This window comes from Pelophylax lessonae (assembly GCF_965119305.1).
Source record: "Pelophylax lessonae genome assembly, chromosome: 4".
Taxonomy (NCBI): Eukaryota; Metazoa; Chordata; class Amphibia; order Anura; family Ranidae; genus Pelophylax; species Pelophylax lessonae.
The window spans coordinates 239489310-239510030 of record NC_138771.1 but is presented as its reverse complement, the minus strand read 5'-3'; the positions used below and the strand labels follow the sequence as shown (position 1 = coordinate 239510030).

The 20721-nt window shown below is 45.4% G+C and overlaps 1 protein-coding gene across 17 annotated transcripts in view; it reads right to left on the bottom strand.

Moving 5' to 3' along the window:
* The window catches only part of NRCAM (neuronal cell adhesion molecule), a 352914-nt gene that overhangs the window by 40687 nt on the left and 291506 nt on the right, over nt 1-20721 (bottom strand). For 9 of the 17 annotated variants that reach the window (XM_082254972.1, XM_082254962.1, XM_082254976.1 and 6 more), the window contains 3 exons: nt 18951-19070; nt 5575-5760; nt 1316-1351 (listed from right to left, as the gene is read on the bottom strand). In XM_082254972.1, coding sequence (XP_082111098.1) covers nt 1316-1351; nt 5575-5760; nt 18951-19070 — 342 coding nt within the window. The remainder of the gene's footprint in view (nt 1-1315; nt 1352-5574; nt 5761-18950; nt 19071-20721) is intronic. The other 8 variants (XM_082254977.1, XM_082254964.1, XM_082254966.1 and 5 more) reach the window with 3 other exon arrangements.

Below are 20721 nucleotides of genomic sequence, written 5' to 3'. Positions count from 1 at the left end.
CTAACTAGTAAATGATGGGAAAATACAGCGTAATTGCTGCAAGTGCCTTCCCTCTACTGTCAGGTATGCAGACCCATCAATTATAGAACTTACGTAAATGCACAAAAACGGTTATTAGATATTATACTAATGCTCAAAGAAAAATATCTGCCTAAATTGTAATCCCCCCATTTTTTTATTCATCACAGATGCTTGTCAAAATCTTTCTAGATGGACTCACTCATGCTCTCAGCTCTCTAATTCATTCCTATGGATGTATTTATAATGAAGCTTCAGACAACAAGCTCATACTCAAAAGAAATGTACAAAGAGTAGATTCGACCTCCTAACCAGGAACATTTTGACAAGTGGCTGCACATAATAAGGGATATCTTGTTGGATCAGGACAGGGGAGTATAAAATTGGGGCAGGGGCTGGGAATGGTGCACTACCCTGTAAGTGTAAGGAAAGAAGGCACCAGAAAGATCTCCAGGACCATGACACCAGAAAGGATATAATAGTATAACAAAATCTGTTCAAAATGCTCTGACAATTCTATCCCGGGAAATTCACTGTATGTTTAAATCTAAGTCTTACCTACAAGTTACAGCTACAACACACACAATATGGATATCCTGTACTCTAGGATGTGTTACAACCATTGCACTTAGTTTAACCACTTTACCACCTATATACCTCATTACCTATATACCTCATATGAACCAGAGCAATATTTACATTTCTTCTATGGGTCTCTTTATTCTGCAATATCTTTGTCATTCTTTGGTGTGGCCAGGAGGTGACAAAAGCAGGCAGCTGAGCCGTGGTTTTACAAATCCCCTCCGACTGCCCACCTGAAGAAGGCTATGCAGCCACTCACAGCTGTACAGATGCCATGGCTGCAATGCTTTTCTTTGTGGCCTTGGCAAAATTAAAGCTGCATGTATTGCAAGTATTGCAGCTGAATGCAAACCATTTACATGTATAGGGCCATGCCACAATTACCCGGCAACCATATGCAGTGCACACAGTTGTGGTGCTATGGTTCAGCTCATTTAGGGTTAAGATAGGCATTGAGGAGGAGGGGATATATCTATTATTTAACATTAAGAGAAAAATACTTTCCTATCACAGCAGGGAAGACATATATTGGGGAAAAGGAAACAAGAATACCAAGCACCTCAAAATATGACATGCATCAAGCCAGCAGCAATTTAACAAATGCTTCAACTCATGCAGAACAACCTAAAATAAAGTTTAATAACCTTTGCTTGTATTTATAACATTTGAGTCAAACTTTTGCAAGCTAAGCAAAACATGCAATGCTTATTTTTACCTTTGCCTGCACCCAGAGCAGGTTGGGGAAAAACAGCTTTAAATGGAAACAGAAGCATACTCAATACACTTTGAAAGAATTTGAAAAAACACAAATACCTATGTGGAAGATTTATCTTTTAAAATTTAAGTTCAAAGCAATCTAGTATATTTTAAGAATTATTCACATTTAACACTAATGGACAATTGGAAAGATGAGTGAGGTGATAAACATCCCTACACTTGCACAGGCAATTGATACCAAAAACCAAGTGATTAAATTAATATAATGTAGCAGCACGTCATAAAGCATGAAAACTTGACAATAAGCAAAAAATGTAACAAAAAATGTGATATTGACCGTGCTCACAGTGAACAATACAAATTATATAAAATGTGTAAAGTGAAACACAGTGCTCAGCATTCCCAATTTGCTACAAACAACACAATCCCAAAAAGTATTCAATCTCTTCCAGGATCTTTCAAGCCAATAAATCACCCGTGAACCCGTGGGTCCCTTCTCCACCGACATTCACATGCACAAGACACTATTTATTTTTTTCAGTGATTTTCTTCAGTGTAATTCTGTGTATCACAATAAATATGTATAATGAAAAGTTTATATATATATATATATATATATATATATATATATATCAATATATACTCAATGCTGATAAATTTACGTTGATAATATTCTCTTTTTTTATTTTCAGAGTCTCGCATGTGTGCAATGTGTCACAATGGCAATGGGCAGTGCTGCTGATCGTGCGCTGTGCAGGCGCGGGCCAGATCTGTATGATCCCCGGCGCACAAAGGCCCTCCGCTGTTCAATACGGTGGTAGGGCCTTTGCAATTCTGTGTCACTGAGTCACTTCCTGTTGACTCCCTTCGCACCTGCGCAATTCCATCTTGTGAGCTGATGCTCCCAATGCACATACATTGGACACAATCACGCACCGGCAGTGTTCTGACATGGGAGGCCGCCATGCCCTCTGGTCTGGGCGGCGCCGCGCGCCATCTCATCAGGGGATCCGCTTTCAAACACTAATTCCCATATACTAAACAGCTTTTTAATCCTAAACGAGCATCAGCTGCATGGCATTACTCATGACTACTTCCTAATCTAGATAAGTATATATACCCCATATCCTGTAAGCATCAGGTAAGCTGGCTGGGTGCTGAGCAATCTGCCACTGAACAAGCTCTTTACATGTGGATAGAGGTATGTGTAACTCATCACTTCACTTAATACCTTCATTGGGGTTCAAAACAATACCTTAATCATAATGGCTTTACCTTTAGGGGTACTGCGGTCACTTTGATGACCACAGATACCCCAATAGCATTTTGCCTGTTGTCTTGTGGGCTGCCTACACAATGGCAGTCCCCAATAGGCTCCAGCCATATATTTATATTATATATGTTGCTGAGAACATTTATATATACTAATGAGTTAAATAGTAAGAACACATTTACTCATGTTAACCCTCTTCTTAATATTTTAGAGGCAACAGGGCTTATGGTATTATACTGGCCCCGGGTCCTCATGACTCATACAGTTCAGCTGGCCTGCGCATTGCGCTGCACACCTCCCACAGGATTCCCTCAAACATTAAAACCCGTTACCACTACATATTAGCAGTGCCCACTCTGTCAGCTCTTTTATGAGCCGGTATTGGATTGTGTTTTTTGTATACTAATCCCTCACGGACACGTGAGTACTGCATTATATACGCATACATTATCAAACAGCATGCATTGATTATATTTTGATACATTGTATTTATATCATATGTTGTTTCATCTAGATATATGGGTGAATTTGCAGCCTTTGAAGAAGGACATCACCCTGTTAAGTCCGAAACATGTCAGGTGTCATCCTATTCCTAGCACTATACCATACTATGTACAACAGTCCATTTTAATGTATATTATATATGTGTCTAGTATCTCCTGTCTAGGGACACATAATTGTACCTTTTAATCAATGATTTTTTATTGTAAAAGATGCAAGGCATGTAGGACAGTGAAAATAAAGCCAGGGAAGTAACTTCATTTTAGTCCAGAAGCACAGGAAAAATGTATAAGATATAGAAATGTATTACATGCCAGTCTACTCATGTAACCTTCCAGATTACCTGCCCATGTGGGTTATAGTACATTGGTCACACTACTAGGAAATTAGGGATCAGGATAAGTGAGCATGTAAACAAAATAATTAAGGGTTTTCCAAAACATAGTTTATCTAAACATTTTAGGATTCATCATAATAGAGACCCTAGCCGTATGGTCTTCTGCGGTCTAGATAGGATTAAGCAACAGAAGATGTCTAAAAATGAAACGGAATGTTTTTTTTTTAGATGAATAGAATACAGTATACCATATGGGTATGCATATAGACATTGATTGAAATGGTTTCATTTCAAACTATTCATTTAAACTTTAGCTTGTAATTTTTTATATATTTCCTTATTGTGAAATGGTCCAGTAAGATTTATTCCTAGGGGATGGTCTTGTATTTTGTGGTGACACGTTAATACACAACCTAAACACTAGAGGGCAATAATCTGGCCTTAGGTATAATCAATCAGTTGGTTGCCATTTGCTGTTACTCTTATAGAATTAGATGGTAACTATTTGGGTGTAGTACCATATTTCACCACTAAAGGTCTTTGTCTGTTTATAAGTATACTTTATATATATTTAAATTTTACTATTTTAACCAATATGTTGTATAAAAATCAGAGTCATATGTGGCAAGCCCATACAGCTAAAGTGACAATGTTGATTGGTCCAGAAGGATTGAATTGGATCATTATAAAGCAGTTGTGTATATAAGCAATGCTGAAGTGACGTGCGTGATCATGGGACTCCTGATGACGTCAGACACTTACTGATGAAACGCGTAGGGTAGGACTACAATGCAATACGTCACTTCCACTGTTTGGAACACAGGTGGAGCACAAATCGGCATCCTCTGCTATTTTAAATGCCTGAGAAAGTTAATTTGTTGTAAGTGTATTTTAATCACTTTAGTAGTTTGGATATAATATGCTATGAGAGGCCTATTTCTTCTCTTTTCACTTATGCCATTCCCCCAGTATCTGCACCCACAATGACAGGCTCGCCATGGAGGCTTATGGAGCATTATCTTTACTGACTTTGACTACCTGTAATGGGGGTCATAACGATCTGGTGAGTGTCTTGTGCAAGTGAATGTCGGTGGAGAAGGGACCCACAAGTTCACGGGTGATTTATTGGCTGGAAAGATCGTGGAAGAGATTGAACACTTTTTAGGATTGTGTTGTGTGTAGCAAATTGGGATTGCTGAGCACTGTGTTTCACTTTACACATTTTATATAATTTGTATTGTTCACTGTGAGCGCCGTCAATATCACATTTTTTGTTGACATTTTTTTGACTAATGGAAAATTTATTGTACCATATTCCCAGTATGCTCCCAAGGTTACCATATTGCTGGATTTACCATTAGACACAGTAGGCATGTGTCTATAGGCGGCAGAGGCAAAGAGATTACTTTTCTCTGTATAATTATTGGCCACACATTTTTTCTTCTACAGTAGGAACAGGGATCTCATAAGAAAACATTATCACAATTTTCAAACCCAGGCTAGGACCAGTAAAACAGGTAAATGTTTTGAGGCAATCCAAGCAGTGTGTGTTACTTGGGACACGAAAATATGTGTGTCCACAAGCTCCAGGGATAAAATTTAGCTCTGTGATTAATTATCCCACTTTTGTTAAACTGAAAAAAATTCTGTGGTAAAAAAGTATGAGGTTGCTATTTTTTTTTCCAATGAGTTTGCTATTATTGATATCTCTTTATGAAAATGCTAGTTCCCTGATTGTTATGTGATCCAAAGGCTTCAGTTCTTTCTGAGTCCCTATGCTGGAACAAGTATGCAGATAAGGAGCTTTTACTTCGCTTTTTCTAATCTCTATGTCTGTGACTCAAAGTACTGAAGCCAGAGACAGTCAGACAATATTAATGAACTGTGCAAATATTTGGTGACATTTTGAATGCAGGGATAATGTACTGGAGTCACTTATTAATTAAAGTTACTATTTTGATTTTTCTACTATCTGAAAAACACAGTGAAAAACAACTGTATGAGTAGACTTCTCTATTATTGAATCTGTGTCTCACTTTAAACACTTATTCTGAAATTATCTGATATCCTGAAGTACATATTTAGTTGCCCTTCATTTATAAATTCAACGTTTGCATAAAGAATATATCCATGTCAAGGTACATACCCATCTTACCTTCATCCATAGCAGTTACAGCTTCTTGTGTACTTTGGATCCCAGGTCCCACAGCAGTGTGTGCATAAAAGTAAAACTTGTACCTCGTGTTCTGGTTTAATTTTTTAAGAATATAACTTGATTCATTTGCTTGGATTATAACTTCCACGGGTGGTTCTAGTTCATGTGTAGCATTTACTAGAATAAAATAGAGAGATCACAAATAAAAATCATAGCACTATTTAGAACCAAAAAGCATTTACATTGACCAAACATTTTTAAATGCGGGTTACTCTATTTATGAAGTGTTGCATGTTCAGCAAGAACATAAGAAATACTGTCTTACTGTATGTAATAAAAACAATAGAGTGTCGTCAGGGCCAGTGCCACCATAAGATAGTCGCCTTAGTTTGAGGGGCTTGAAGGGGCGGTATTATCTGGATCCGCAGCCACTTGCTAGGGATTCGGATTTTAAAAATAGCTTTCCCTCGAGCAGGCAAACTAACAGTTCCACGCTGCACCCTGTAGGAGAGAGGGCGCAGCGTGGAAGTGTTAGCTTGCCTGATTGTTTAGTAAGTTGCTAGGAGAGCGTAGTGAGGCTCAATGGGGCGGTGAGCTTACCCCATTGTCAGAAGGGATCCAAAGATGCAAAGCAGGATGGAGCAGTGGGTGGATCCCAGGTGCATGCAGGGAGGGGGCAGGGTCCCGCTGTCAGGAAAGCTCAGGGATCGGGGTGTGTGTACCTGGCTATGCGGGGTGGAGGGGGCCACCACCTGAGATCCTGGTGGAGATCTTCTGACTGCCTGGGACACAACTTATCATCCTGGCCCTGGATGTCCGACACTGATGCCATCTAGAGGAGCTGCAGGACTAGTGAGATCTGGGGGGGATTGGGGAACCCAAGGTGTGTGTGATGGGGAGGAGGATATTTGGGGAGTGATCAGGATGGGGGCATGATCAGAATGAAGGGATCTGGGGTGGGATTAGACGGGGAAAGGGCATCTGGGGGTGTGTGATCAGGTTGGCAGTATGTAGGGGAAGATGTGATCAGGCTGGGGGTATTTGGGGGGGGGGAGGGTGTGATCAGGCTTTCAGTATGTGAGGATCAGGTTAGGGAATGTGGGGGGTGTAATTGGAATTGAGGTATGTGGGGGTGTTGTGATTAGGTTAGTGGTATGTGGTGGGTGTAATGGGAGTGAGGGGGTATGAGGGGGGTGTGATCAGGTGTGGGGATGTGAAGGGAGTGGGGGGGTATGCGGGGGGGTGTGATCAGGTTTGGGGTATGGGGGGGTGATCGGAGTGGGGGTATGTGAGGGGGGGCTTGATCAGGTTTGGGGTATGCAGGAGGTGTAATCAGAGTGGAGGTATGTGGGGGGGGGGTTGTGATCAGGTTGGGGGTATGTGGGGGGGGGTGTGATCGTAGTGGGGGTATGTGGGGGGGTGTGATCAGGTTGGGGGTATGTGGATGGTGTGATCATAGTGGGGGTAAGTGGGGGGTGTGATTCAGGTTGGGGTATGTAAGGGGTGTGATCGAACTGGGGATATATGGAGGGGGGGGTGTGGTTAGGTTGGCGGTATGTGGGAGGTGTGTGATCAGTTTGAAAATATGTAGTGGGTTTGATCATAGTGGGGGTATGTGGGGGGTGTGTGATTAGGTTCGGGTTTGTGGGATGAGTGTGTTTCGGTTGGAGGTATGTGGGGGTGTGATCATAGTGGGGGGTGGGTTTAGGTTGGGGATATGTGGGGGGGGGGTGATCAGGTTGGGGGTATGTGGGGGGGGTGATCAGAGTGGGGATATGTGAGGGGGTGTGATTGGAGTGGGGATATGTGGGGGGGGGGCAGATTAGGTTGTGGGTATGTGGGGTGTGTGTGATCAGGTTGGGGGAATGTGGGAGGGGTGATCGGAGTGGGGATATGTGGGGGGGGAGGTATGTATGGGGTGTGATCGGAGTGGAGGTATGTGGGGGGTGTGATCATCACGGGGGGGCATGTGAAGAGGGTGAGATTAGGTTGAGGGTATGTGAGGGGAGTGTGTTCAGGTTGGAGGTATGTAGGGGGCTGTGATCATAGTGGGGTGTGATTAGGTTGGGAGTATGTGGGGGGGGGGGGTGATTGGAGTGGGGATATGTGGGGGGTGTGATCAGGTCGAAGATATGTGGAATGTGTGATCAGGTTGGGTGGGGGTATGTGAGGGGTGTGATCAGAGGGGGGATATGTGGGGGGATGTGATCAGGTTGGGGGTATGTGGGGGGGGTGATCATAGTGGGGGTATGTGGGTGAGTGTGGTCAGGTTGGGGGGTATGTGGGGGTGTGATCGTAGTGGGGATATGTGGGGGTGTGATCAGGTTGGGGGTATGTGAGGGGTGTGATCAGAGTGGGGGTATGTGGGGGGGTATGATTAGGTTGGTGGTATGTGAGGGGTGTGATCGGAGTGGGGGTATGTGGGTGGTGTGTGATTAGGTTGGGGGTATGTGGGGGGAGTGTGATCAGGTTGGAGGTATGTGAGGGGTGTAATCATAGTGGGTGGTGTGTGTGATTAGATTGGGGTATATGGGTGGGGGGGTGTGATTGGAGTAGGAGTATGTGGGGGGTGTGATAAGGTTGGGGGTATGTGGGGGGGGGGGGTGATCGGAGTAGGGGTATGTGGGGGGTGTGATAAGGTTGGGGGTATGTGAGGGGTGTGATTGGAGTGGGGATATGTGGGGGGGTTATGTGAGGGGTGTGATTGGAGTGGGGATGTGTGGGGGGATGGGGGTGTGATCCGGTTGGGGTTATGTGAGCGGTGTGATCAGAGTGGGGATATGTGGGGAGGTGTGTGATCAGGTTGGGGGTATGTGGGGATGGGGGTGTGATCATAGTGGGGGTTTTTGTGGGGGGTGTGATCAGGTTGTATGTGAGGGGTGTGATCAGAGTGGGGATATGTGGGTGGTAATTGTAGTGGGGGTATGTGAGGGGTGTGATCAGGGTGGGGATATGTGGGTATGTGGGGGAGTGTGATTAGGTTGGAGGTATGTGATCGTAGTGGGGGGGCTGATCGGGTTGGGGGTATGTGGGGGTGTGACCGCAGTGGGGGTATGTGGGTGTGTGTGATCAAGGTAGCGGCATGTGGGGGGGGGGGTGATCAGAATGGAGGTATGTGGGGGGTGTGATCTGGAGGATGGTGTGCTGGGGGGGGGGGGGGCAGCAAAATGCACTTTCGCCTAGGTAGATAAAAATCCTTGCACCGGCCCTGAGTAACTATCCATGATAGCTTCTTTAATTTGCCTTAACATTAAAATTTTCAGAACAAGCTTTTGGGTGTACCATTTTCTTCAAAAGATCACACCTAACATTTAATTTAGTCAAATATTTATTGAGCAAGTAGTTGAAAATACATTATTGATGGAAAAATATCGATTGATAAATATAAATATATTTTCTACATTTTGTCATGTTACAACCAAAAATGTAAATGTATTTTATTGTAATTTTATGTGATAGACCAGCACATAATTGTTAAGTGGAAGGAAAACGATAAATGGTTTTTAAAATTTTTAACAAATAAATCTGTGAAAAGTGTGGCGTGCATTTGTATTCAACCTCCTGAGTCAGTACTTTGTAGAACCACCTTTCCCTGCAATTAGAGCTTCAAGACTTTTTGGGGATGTCTCTACCAGTTTCGCACATCTAGAGAGTGAAATGTTTGTCCATTCTTTGCAAAATAGCTAAAGCTCAGTCAGATTGGATGGAGAGCATCTGTGAACAGCAATTTTTAAGTCTTGCCACAGATTCTTCATTGGATTTAGGTCTGGACTTTGACTGGGCCATTCTAACACATGAATATGCTTTGATATAAACCATTCCATCGTAGCTCTGGCTGTATGTTTAGGGTCATTGTTCTGCTGGAAGGTGAACCTCCGCCAAATTCTCAAGTCTTTTGCAGACTCTAACAGGTTTTCTTCTAAGATTGCCCTGTATTTGGCTCCATCAATCTTCCCATCAACTCTGACCAGCTTCCCTGCCCTTGTTGAAGAAAAGCATCCCTACAACATGATGCTGCCACCACAATGTTTTGCGGTGGGGATGATGTGTTCAGGGTGATGAGCAGTGTTAGTTTTTTGCCACACATAGCGTTTTGCTTTTAGGCCAAAAAACTGAATTTTTGTAAAATCTTACCTGTAAAATTCCTTTCTCTGAGTCCTCCGACAGTCGCCGCCTCTTCATATTCGTCACAATGGGGTATTAGACTTTGCTCCGAAGGAGTAGCTAGGCAACAGAATATGTTAACATTAAAGCTTTTAACATATCCCACCCTCAAGGGGTGGTCCCCTCAGTCAATACCCTCCTACTTCCTGCAACCATATCTCAGTTTCAGTGGAATAGCAGTAGAGTATACAACCAAACCCCAAAAGAGGGGCGGGGGCGGCGACTGTCGGAGGACTCAGAGAAAGGAATTTTACAGGTAAGATTTTACAAAAATTCTGTTTTCTCTTACGTCCTCCGACAGTCGCCGCCTCTTCATATTCGTCACAATGGGGACGTCCCAAAGCAGTGCAAACATGAGGGGTGGGAAACGCATCCGCGCCGTAAGGCAACGCAGTCTCCGCATCAAAGAAAGGAACCTTACCAAAGGAAGGAAACCAGCTGGGCAACAGGAAAAAAACTTGCTCAACAGGAGCAACAACCCAGGAAAAACAAATAACCAGGGGATAAAAAAAACGTATCCCAACAGCCAGGGGTCCCAACAAGGGACCCCAGGGAACTGCCGCACTAAGAACCTTGCGGCCAAAGGAAGCATCCGCCGATGCCTGAACATCTACCTTGTAGAATTTTGTGAAAGTGTGTACGGTCGACCAGGTCGCCGCCTTACACACCTGGGCTACAGAAGCCCCATGACGACAGGCCCAAGACGTACTCAGAGATCTAGCAGAGTGCGCCTTCACAGGCATAGGGGAAACTTTCCCCTGCAAGACATATGCCTGTTCAATGGTCTGCCTGATCCATTTAGCGATGGTAGAGGCCGACGCCGCCATGCCCTTCCGAGGACCCTCTGGAAGAACAAACAAAGAATCCGTCTTTCGAAAAGACTCAGTCGATTTAAGGTAAACCCTAATCGCCCGAACAACATCCAAAGAATGCAGCCTCACCTCTTTCGGATGTTTAGGCTTCGCGCACAGCGAAGGCAAAACAATATCCTCATTGAGATGGAATTCCGAAACTCGCTTCGGAAGAAAAGAAGGATTAGATCGCAAGACCACCTTATCCAAGTGAATAACCAGATACGGAGACTTGCAGGACAAAGCCGCCAGCTCCGACACTCTGCGAGCCGAAGTGATTGCAACCAAAAAGGCTACCTTTTTGGACAACATAGACAACGAGATCTCCCTGATCTGTTCAAAAGGAGCATGTTGTAACACAGATAGAACGAGATTCAAGTCCCAAGGGGGCAGAGGATCCCTCCTAGGAGGTACCGGATGCCGCACTCCCTGAACAAAAGTGCCAACCAAAGAGTTGGAAGCCACGGGACGTTGAAAAAGAACGGCCAGCGCAGACCCCTGACCCTTGATCGTAGCCAGCGCCAAACGCTGATCGACACCTGCCTGAAGGAAGGACAACACTCGAGAAACCGAGTACGTGCGGGGTGAAAACCCCCTGGACTCACACCAGGCAAAATAGGCCTTCCAGGTTCGGTAGTAAACCTTCCCCGAGGAAGACTTCCTCGCGTTGACCAATGTATGAATGACCTCAGGGGAGAGACCCCTCTCCTTCAGGACCTCGGTCTCAACAGCCAGGCCGTCAAAGCCAGCGACTGTAAAGCAGGATGGTATATCGGGCCCTGAGACAGCAGATCGTCTCGAAGAGGTAGACGCCACGGGGCGTCGACCGCCAGATGCACGAGGTCTGCGTACCAGGACCGGCGAGGCCAGTCCGGTGCCACAAGAATCACCGTGCTGCGTTCCGAGTGCAACCTGCGAAGGAACCTGGATAGCAACTGAATCGTAGGAAACGCATACATCAGCTCGTACTGATGCCACGGGACCACTAACGCGTCCGACGCGTCTGCCCGAGGGTCGCGCGTCCTTGCCACGAACCTTCTCACCTTGTTGTTGAGACGAGACGCGAACAGGTCCACATCTGGAAGACCCCACTTCGCGCACAACATCTGGAAGACAGCCGGGTGGAGAGACCATTCCCCCTGATCCAGGATCTGGCGACTCAGATAGTCCGCCTGCCAGTTCTCCACCCCCGGAATGTGAACTGCCGTTATCGCCGGGACATGAGTCTCGGCCCAAGACAGAATGTCGGCCACTTCCCGAGCCGCTCGGGCACTCCTGGTGCCCCCTTGGTGGTTGATGTAGGCCACCGCCGTGGCATTGTCCTTCTGCACCCGAACCGGACAGCCCTGCAGCGGGTCCGTCCAACGACAAAGGCAGAGGTTTATTGCCCGCAACTCCAGAATGTTGATCGGAAGGGAGGACTCCCCCTCCGACCAAGTTCCCTGGGCGGACAGAACGCCCAGAACACCACCCCAGCCCGACAGGCTGGCATCTGTGGTGATCACCGTCCACGAGAAAGGACGAAAGGACTTGCCCCCCGATACCATCGGGGACTGGAGCCACCACAGAAGATCCCTTCTGGTGCGATGGCTCAACGAGATCTGAAGATCCAGAGAGTGAGGTCGCCGTCCCACCTGGACAGGATCTCCGCCTGGAGACCCCGCGTGTGAAACTGGGCGAAGGGAATCGCTTCGAAGGCCGAGACCATCAATCCCAGACATCTCATGCACGCCCGCAGAGACGAGTGTGGAACGTCCCTGAGGGACCTGACTTCCTCCTGAAGAGTCCTGAGCTTGTCTTCCGGCAGGAAGACCTTCGCCTGGACCGAGTCCAGGATCATTCCCAGGTAGGGAAGACGAACCGACGGACTCAGCGTCGACTTTGGAAAATTTATCGTCCAACCAAACTCCTGTAGAGTTTGCATCGTGACAGACAGGTCCTTTTCCAGACCCTGGCTGGACGCAGACCGAACCAGAATATCGTCCAGATACCCCAGGACAGAGATGCCCTGGGCTCTCAACAAGGCCAGAACCGGTGCAAGCACCTTGGTGAAAACCCGTGGAGCCGAGGCGAGACCAAAAGGTAACGCCACGAACTGGTAATGATCCTCCGCAATGGCGAATCGAAGGTACCTCTGGTGACCCTCGAAGATCGGGATATGAAGGTACGCATCCTTCAAACCGATGGAGGCCATGAATTCCCCCGGAACCAGGGCAGCCACCACCGACCGCAGGGATTCCATGCGGAACTTGCGAACCCGCACAAAGCGGTTCAGAGCCTTCAAGTCCAGAATTGGACGAACCTTGCCCTCCTTCCTGGGCACGGTGAACAGATTGGAATAAAACCCCCGAAATCTGTCCCGATAAGGCACCAGAACCACCACTCCCTGAGCCCTCAGGTCCTGCACCGCTAGGTGCAGATCCCGTAAACGCTCCGGAGACAGTTGAAGATTTGAGGGAAAGAATCTGCTCTCCGGCCGAGAAACTCGATCTTGTAACCAGATCGAACGATTTCCTGAACCCACCGGTCCCGCACGCGGACCAACCAGGGTTGAAGAAAACCGAGCAAGCGTCCCCCCCACCCCAGAACTGGATGAGGGCGCCCCTTCAGGCCGCACTGTTATGGGCAGCGGGTCCGGACTGACCGGACTTCTGTTTCCCAGACCAGGGCTTCTTTTGAGAGCCTTGACCCTTGAACGGTTTGCCCTTGTAGTGCGACCGAAAGGCACGAAAGGACCCCTGAAAAGGCCGAAAATTAGCATGCATCCTCCCAGGAGCCCCCTTAGCCTTGGGGAAATGGGGCAAGAGAGTGCTCATACCTCCGGTGATCCCCTTTATCAAAGCATCCAAGGACTCCCCAAAAAGGCGAGACCCATCATAAGGCAGATTGGCTAAGGTTTTACGCGAAGACTGGTCCACCGACCAACACTTCAACCAAACCAGGCGGCGAGACAACACCGCCACACTGTGTACACGTGCAGCCAACGGGACTAGGTCCAAGTCCGCATCACACAGATACATGACACCCTGATGGATTTGATCCACCATAGCCAGTGTCGTCGGCGAGGCCGAATCAGCCACTAGGACGCGCCAAAGCATCTGCGTCCAACTTGCGACAGCCTGGGCTGCCATAAGAGAGGCAAACAGAGCCTTTAGCATCGAACCCGCAACAGAATAAGTATGACGGGCAAGAGACTCCATTCTCCTATCCGTGGCATCACGGAACACCGGGGAATCCTCTGCAGGAATCGCAGTGGATTTGTTTAAAACCACAATTGCGTGATCCACCGGGGGTGGCACACACCACCGTTCATCAGTGGAAGGCGAAAAAGGATAAAGCAGCTTGAACCTACTAGGTACAGCAAAAGGTTTGCGTAAGTGGCGCCATTGTTCCTTAACAGCGCGCTGAAAATCATCAGTGCAGGGAAAAACCTGCGGTGTCCTGCGTTTTCTCTGCGTCCCATAAGCCGCCAAGGCAGCGGGAGGACACACTTCATCCTGCAAACGCAGCGTTTGTTTTATGGAAGCAATCAGTTCATCCATGATTGCAAGCTCTTCAGGCGAGCCAGGGGGAGAATTATCAACCCCTTCAACTTCAGCCTCCACCTCGGACCCCACGAGATCCAGGGAGGAACGGGACCCTGATAAGGAGACCCCCGCCATAACAGCCCCATCACCTTCACCCTCAGAATCAGAGGAAATAGAAACTCTGGGCCTTTTAGTAGATTGAGCAGCCACCAGCATCTGCACCTGAGCAGCAAGGCCAGCCACTATAGCGGCCAAATCCCCCCCTGGGGGGGAAACAGCAGACCCCTGGCTTTCCACCAAGGTGGCAGGAAATTTGCCCTCCTGAGAATCCATTGCCCCAATATAATACGCCGGAGAATAAAGGGTTAACTGCCCCTTTAACAAGCGCAGCGAGCGCAGCCCACCGCACCACACACAAGCACAATGAGACCCCCACAGGGACAAAAAACTGAACACAGGCAATGGATATAGGAAGAACAGAAGGATAAAACCTGAGGAGATCCCTGCCGCTGCAGCTGCCTCGATCGGTGCACCCAGGAGAAGAGGAAGTGATGAAACCAGGGCGCTCTATTAAAGCCTATGTGAAGGCTACAAGAAAATGGCCGCCTACATGTAGAACATGCGGCCGGAGCGAGCGCAGGCAAAATGGCGCCGTTTGGCGCCGAAACCACCGCTCCTACAATACAGTTATGCAGATAACACTATCCATGCAAAAAAACATGGCAGATCGCCGCAGCGATCGCTGTATCGTGCCCCAACATGACAGAAAACATGCCCCACAGCACGCAGCTTCTCACACTGAACAAGGCTGACACAGACAGTGTCACACAGCCCCCCCCCCCCCCTTGCAGCCCACAGCATGCAGCAGAGTGATAGGGAGACAAAACAGTGTGAACAGAGGCAGGTTACACAGTCCCAGACTGACACCCCCCCCGATATACAGGTCCCCACATAGATACACTTACCTCTCAATGACGTGGGGGACCCGCACAGGCGAACAAGCCGCTGCACATGAGGCAGGGAGAGTCGCATTCAGGACGCACAAAATGGGGGTTAAGAAACCGCACAGCGTCCAGTGAGGTAGCCACCTCACCAATCATCCCTGCACCGAACAGGGATGGGTCGTTCACTGCGCCAGGAGCGTTACCTGGCTGAACGCTCGATGGCAGGCTGGGAAGCCACTGACCCACGACCTGCGACCAGGGGGATCAGCCCGAGACCCAGCCCGCATAATCCTCTTCATCAGAAGAACTAACTAATGCTGACAAAAAGAACAGCTAAGTAAAGAGAGAGAAAAAAACTCAAACAAAAATCAAAAAAGAAGAAAAAGGCACGGGCAAAAAGCCCCAGCACAGAGAGAACCAGCTACTCCTGACAAGCTAGACATTGAAACTGAGATATGGTTGCAGGAAGTAGGAGGGTATTGACTGAGGGGACCACCCCTTGAGGGTGGGATATGTTAAAAGCTTTAATGTTAACATATTCTGTTGCCTAGCTACTCCTTCGGAGCAAAGTCTAATACCCCATTGTGACGAATATGAAGAGGCGGCGACTGTCGGAGGACGTAAGAGAAAGTTCAATTTTGGTCTCATCTTACAAGAGCAACTTTTTCCATGTTTGCTATGTCTCCCACATGGCTTCTCGCAAACTGCAAATGGGACTTCTTATGGCTTTCTATCAACAATAGCTTTCTTCTTGCTGCTCTTCCATAAAGACCAGATTTGTAGAGTGCACGACTAAGGCCTTATGCACTCTGGATGTTATAAATATAAGTGTTAGCTGTGGAAAGCTGTAGTTGTAGAATGAGTTTTCAGCGTTTTTGCAGTAGCATCTTTCAACATTTTTAGCTGTATCGTTTTTTAGCTTTTTTTTTTCTAGCAAAACTATACTCCCACAAAAGCGTATGGCTCAAAAAAGCTGATAAACACTGAATAGCTGTGTTTTTCAGCTTTTATCAGAGTTAAAGCATTTTTACAGTTGAAAAACTCCTCTCAAAACCCACTAGTTCTGTGGGTTTTTTTTTTCCAGCTAGAAAATGCCCCTGCCAAAAAAAAGCTGATAACAGCCTATTGTACAAGGACACATAGGATAACATGCTGGGGAGTTTACTGGCTGCGAAAAAAAAAAACACCTGAAGCCAAAAACAGCAGCTGTAAAAACATCCAGTGTGCATGAGGACTTAGAGTTGTCCTGTGGACAGATTCTCCCACCTAAGCTGCGGATCTCTGCACCTCCTCCAGACTTACCATGGGCCTCTTGGCTACTTCTCTGATTAATGCTCTCCTTGCCTGTCAGTTTAGGTGGCAAGCCATGTCTTGGTAGGTTTGCAGTTGTGCCATACTCTTTCTAATTTCAGATGATGGATTGAACAGTGCTTTGTGAGATGTTAAAAGCTTGGGATATTTCTTTATAACCTAACCCTTTTCATTTTCTCCACAACTTTTTCCCTGACCTGTCTGGTGTGTTCCTTGGCCTTAAAGTGGTTGTATACGCAAGAAAAAAAAAGCCTGCAGGACAAAGGCATAATGAGCTAGTATGCATCGCATACTAGCTCATTATGAAATACTTACCTTAGAAAGAAGCCCCGACACGGTTGTCTGGACAACGCTGAGGGAGCTGACATGCTCCCTCGGCGTCTCTTCCTGGTTCGGCAGCTCCAGCGCTGTGAATGGCCGAGGCGCGATCGACGATGACGATGCACGCAGGAGTTTCACTTTCCGGCAAGGAGCTCTGAAGGTCTGCCGGACCTTCAGAGCGCATGCGCCACTGACGTCAGCGGCTGCATGCAGGTTGTATATCACCTAAACCGTGCAGGTTTAGGAGATATTAATTGTACCTACAGGTAAGCCTTATTATAGGCTTACCTGTAGGTAAAAGTCAAATAGCGGAGTATACTACCACTTTAATGATGTTTTTTTGTCAACGAGGTTCTCTAATAAACCTCTAAAGGCTTTACAGAACCGCTCTATTTATACTAAGATTAAATTAAACACAGGTGGACTCTATTTACTAGTTAGGTGACTTTTGAAGGCAATTGGTTCCACTAGATTTTAGTTAGGGGTATCAGAATAAAGGGGGCTGAATACAAATGCACACCACACTTTTCAGATATTTATTTGTAAAAAATTTTGAAAACCATTTATCATTTTCCTTCCACTTCACAATTATGTGCTACTTTGCGTTGGTCTATCACACAAATCACAATAAAATACATTTTTGGTTGTAACATAGCAATGTGGAAACTTTCAAGGGGTATGAATTTCTTTTCAAGGCACTGTGTGTATGTATATATGTATATTTATATATATATATATATATATATATATATATATATATATATATATATACACACACATATACACACAAACACGTACATATATAGCTATGCTTAAAAGACTTGAGATCATTTCACAGTGTTTCAGTAGGACTGTGGTGACTGACATGGCCATTCTTAAATCTGACCTGTCAGCTGTTGATTTATTTGTGTTTTGAGACCTTTCCATGTTTCATGACCCATCTTCTTTTGTGTTTTAGATTTCCTGAGATTGTGTTGTACAAATGTGTCACCATGAGCATCTCCCGGAGAGGCTGGTGGCAATATACCAGGATCGGCACCCTGTATGTAATGCTTCACAACATACAAAGGAGACACGTATGTAATAGTCTCTTGAGACAATCATGTGATCTCAACAACCCTTTGATTTGACATATGGGGAGAATACAAGATGTCTAAATGCTCCTGCTACCATAACTCCACAGAAACGCCCGAAGAAGCTGCGGAGCAAAACGCGTAGCGATTCTTTGAATATGTTTCCATCATTGAACCCTGCATATATTAAACTGATAAGTTTGACCAATCATATGATCCGAAAATAATTAAACATGTTATGTATATGGATCCTTTTGATTCAGGAGTATACTGTTACATGGCTATCTATGTATGTTTGCATGATAGTTTTTTATTTAAGTTTTGTACAATAAATCTGTTTTCACACATACTTCTTAAAATTGTATATCTGTTCTGGGATCAATCAGTGGATGCCTTTAAAGTACTATTTTCTATAAGGGGATACAAATATTTTATTTTTCTTCCCCCTTCCAGTCTTCAATTGTGTTTGGCTTATACTCTAGATCAGGGGTCTCCAGACTTTCTAAACAAAGTACCAGTTTACTCTATTTCAGACTTTAGGGGGGCTGAACTGTGGCCGGTTAGAGTAAGCAATATCTCCGGCTTGGTGGCCAGTGGGAAACAAAAAAATGACATAGTGCCTGTGGTCAGTAGGAAAGAGAATAGTACCCAACCATTGGTATTAGTTGGAGGAATAGTGCCCCATTGTTGGTGTCAGTAGTAGTAATCGTGCCGACTCTAATATATCAGTGGAAGGATTTATACCATATTGCTGGTGTCAATGAAAGGAATGGTGCCCCATCATTGGTGTCTCTGTGAAGAATGGTTACTCATTGTTGGTTTCAGTGGGAAGAATAGTGCCTTTTATCAGTGGGAGGAACAGTGCCACAGGGGCCACATAAACAAAGGGCCTCATCCAGCCCACTGGTCTAGATTGTAGTGAAATTGGCCAGTGTAGAAGCAATACTTGTAGAAAACATGATAGAGAAATCTTAGATTTATGAATAGTTTTTCGATGTATATACAAAGTGATTTAGCGTCTACCTTTTAACATTTAATTACTTTTTCATTTTTATCAGTGCAGAAAAAGTTTTAAGGTTAAACTGGTACATACAGATTGTTTTTGCATATACAGGTGGAAGATTTAGTATATCTATTACATAGCTAGCAAAAACAGAAGCAGATTTCTGGACTTACTTGACTGATACTTCAGAGTGTATTGTGTCAGGACTCCATTTGGATGGAGTGGTGGATTCCATGTCAAAGTCAGTGAATCAGAAGTTCGATGATGAATTTGTAAAACTGCCATACTAGGAACTGTAAAAAACAACAGATATATCTTGTAAATGATAAAATACTTATTAAGGTTAAAGCTGAACTCCAGGGAAACCTGAAAACTCTTCCTTGCAGTGGGGCTGCACCTGCACTTCAAGGGTTAACTGCTCATTTACATCTAGGGAGCAGGGAAAGTAGATTTATTTAGCCTGACATCATCAAGACCAATGCAGGGCCATAGCCTTCTAAGGACATGACTCCAAGGAAAGTACACCATCCGAGTATGGGGGAGCAACATCTGTCATAGAAACAGAGGATCAGGTAAGTAATTGAATTTACTCTCCCCTGGAGTAGCCCCAGTGCAAGAGATGATTTTCAGATTTTCCACAGTGGGTCTGTGTTGCAATATCTATAATATTTCTTGGAAAAGTACCAGCAGTTGCAATTCCTCATTTCCTTTACAGCATCATTTGCCAGTAAGCTCTGGCTCATAAAGTCTAATGGCCTACAAGGTATGTATTACTTGCAGGAAAGAGCTTTATTCCCCTGAGCAATGTAGGAACAATAAAATAAAAAGGAGTGTGCTGTTTAAAACTGGCTGTGTAATGGTTATATAAGACAAACAGTGGTGTGTTCATAGCCCAGCAACTTCTAGAATGCTTTGAAAAAACATTATTGTTGCATTGTTAACTACTGGTTACCTTGACCCATGTCTGGAGTGGGACTGGCATTTGAAGGATTTTAAAGGTTGTGCTGCGATGCTTGAGTGTGTTGGCCCCTGCTATTTTACATGAGTCTGAATGTCCTTAAGCATTAGGTGACATATTTAAGAGGGGTATAAAAAGAAATGCCCCCTCTTTTTAAAAAACTAGACTGATGCTGACAGGAGTTTAGTTTTTTTTGCGCTGGGATCGAGAAGAAAGGGAAACTACAGGAAATCTATGTGGCACAGCACTGCCTTTCTGTGATGGAGACAGATGGAGGGCTATCTCTGATCTTTTACTTCTTGACTGTGACATAAGTGAAATGCAAAAAAAGAAATGTTATTAGAAATAAAAACATTTTGCAGGGACTCCAACTTCCTAGTCCAATGGCAGGCCTTCTCACTGGAAAAAAAAAAAAAAAAAAAAAAAACCTTTAGGAATAAATATGGAAGAATACAAATCCTCTGTGTCTTTGCCCTAGGTTTTCTAGTCCCAGAGTAGATGAATCTCACAGAAATAAAATTTAGCACATGGATATAGTGTGGGATTCTAGATTTCTACTCTCTGGCAGGTCAATTAGTTCATACTCTTGTAAACACAGTAGCAAGTCTAAAGCCTGCTGTTGGCTGTCATCACAGAGCTGGTCCAGGCTCTGCAGGGATCCCAACAACAATGTCAGGATGCACCGAGATGCCTGCATAGGTTTAGATGGCAGCATGGGTTTTTGTTTTAACTGGAGAACATTATTCACATTGTCAGGATTCCTCTTTTACTTTTTAGGTTTTGGTGAACAATTAACAACAAGCAAAAGGGGTAGCAAGTTAGGTAAGGCAGGTAAGCCATACATTAATACCCTTACCCCAATTTCAATATCAACTTCCAGGGGTACAGGTGCTGTTTAAGAGCCCAGTTCTCATCATCTCCAGGCTGTTTTGACAGGATGGCTTGTTCTCTTAGGGCCTTCCTCCTAAAATAATTGCCCACTATGG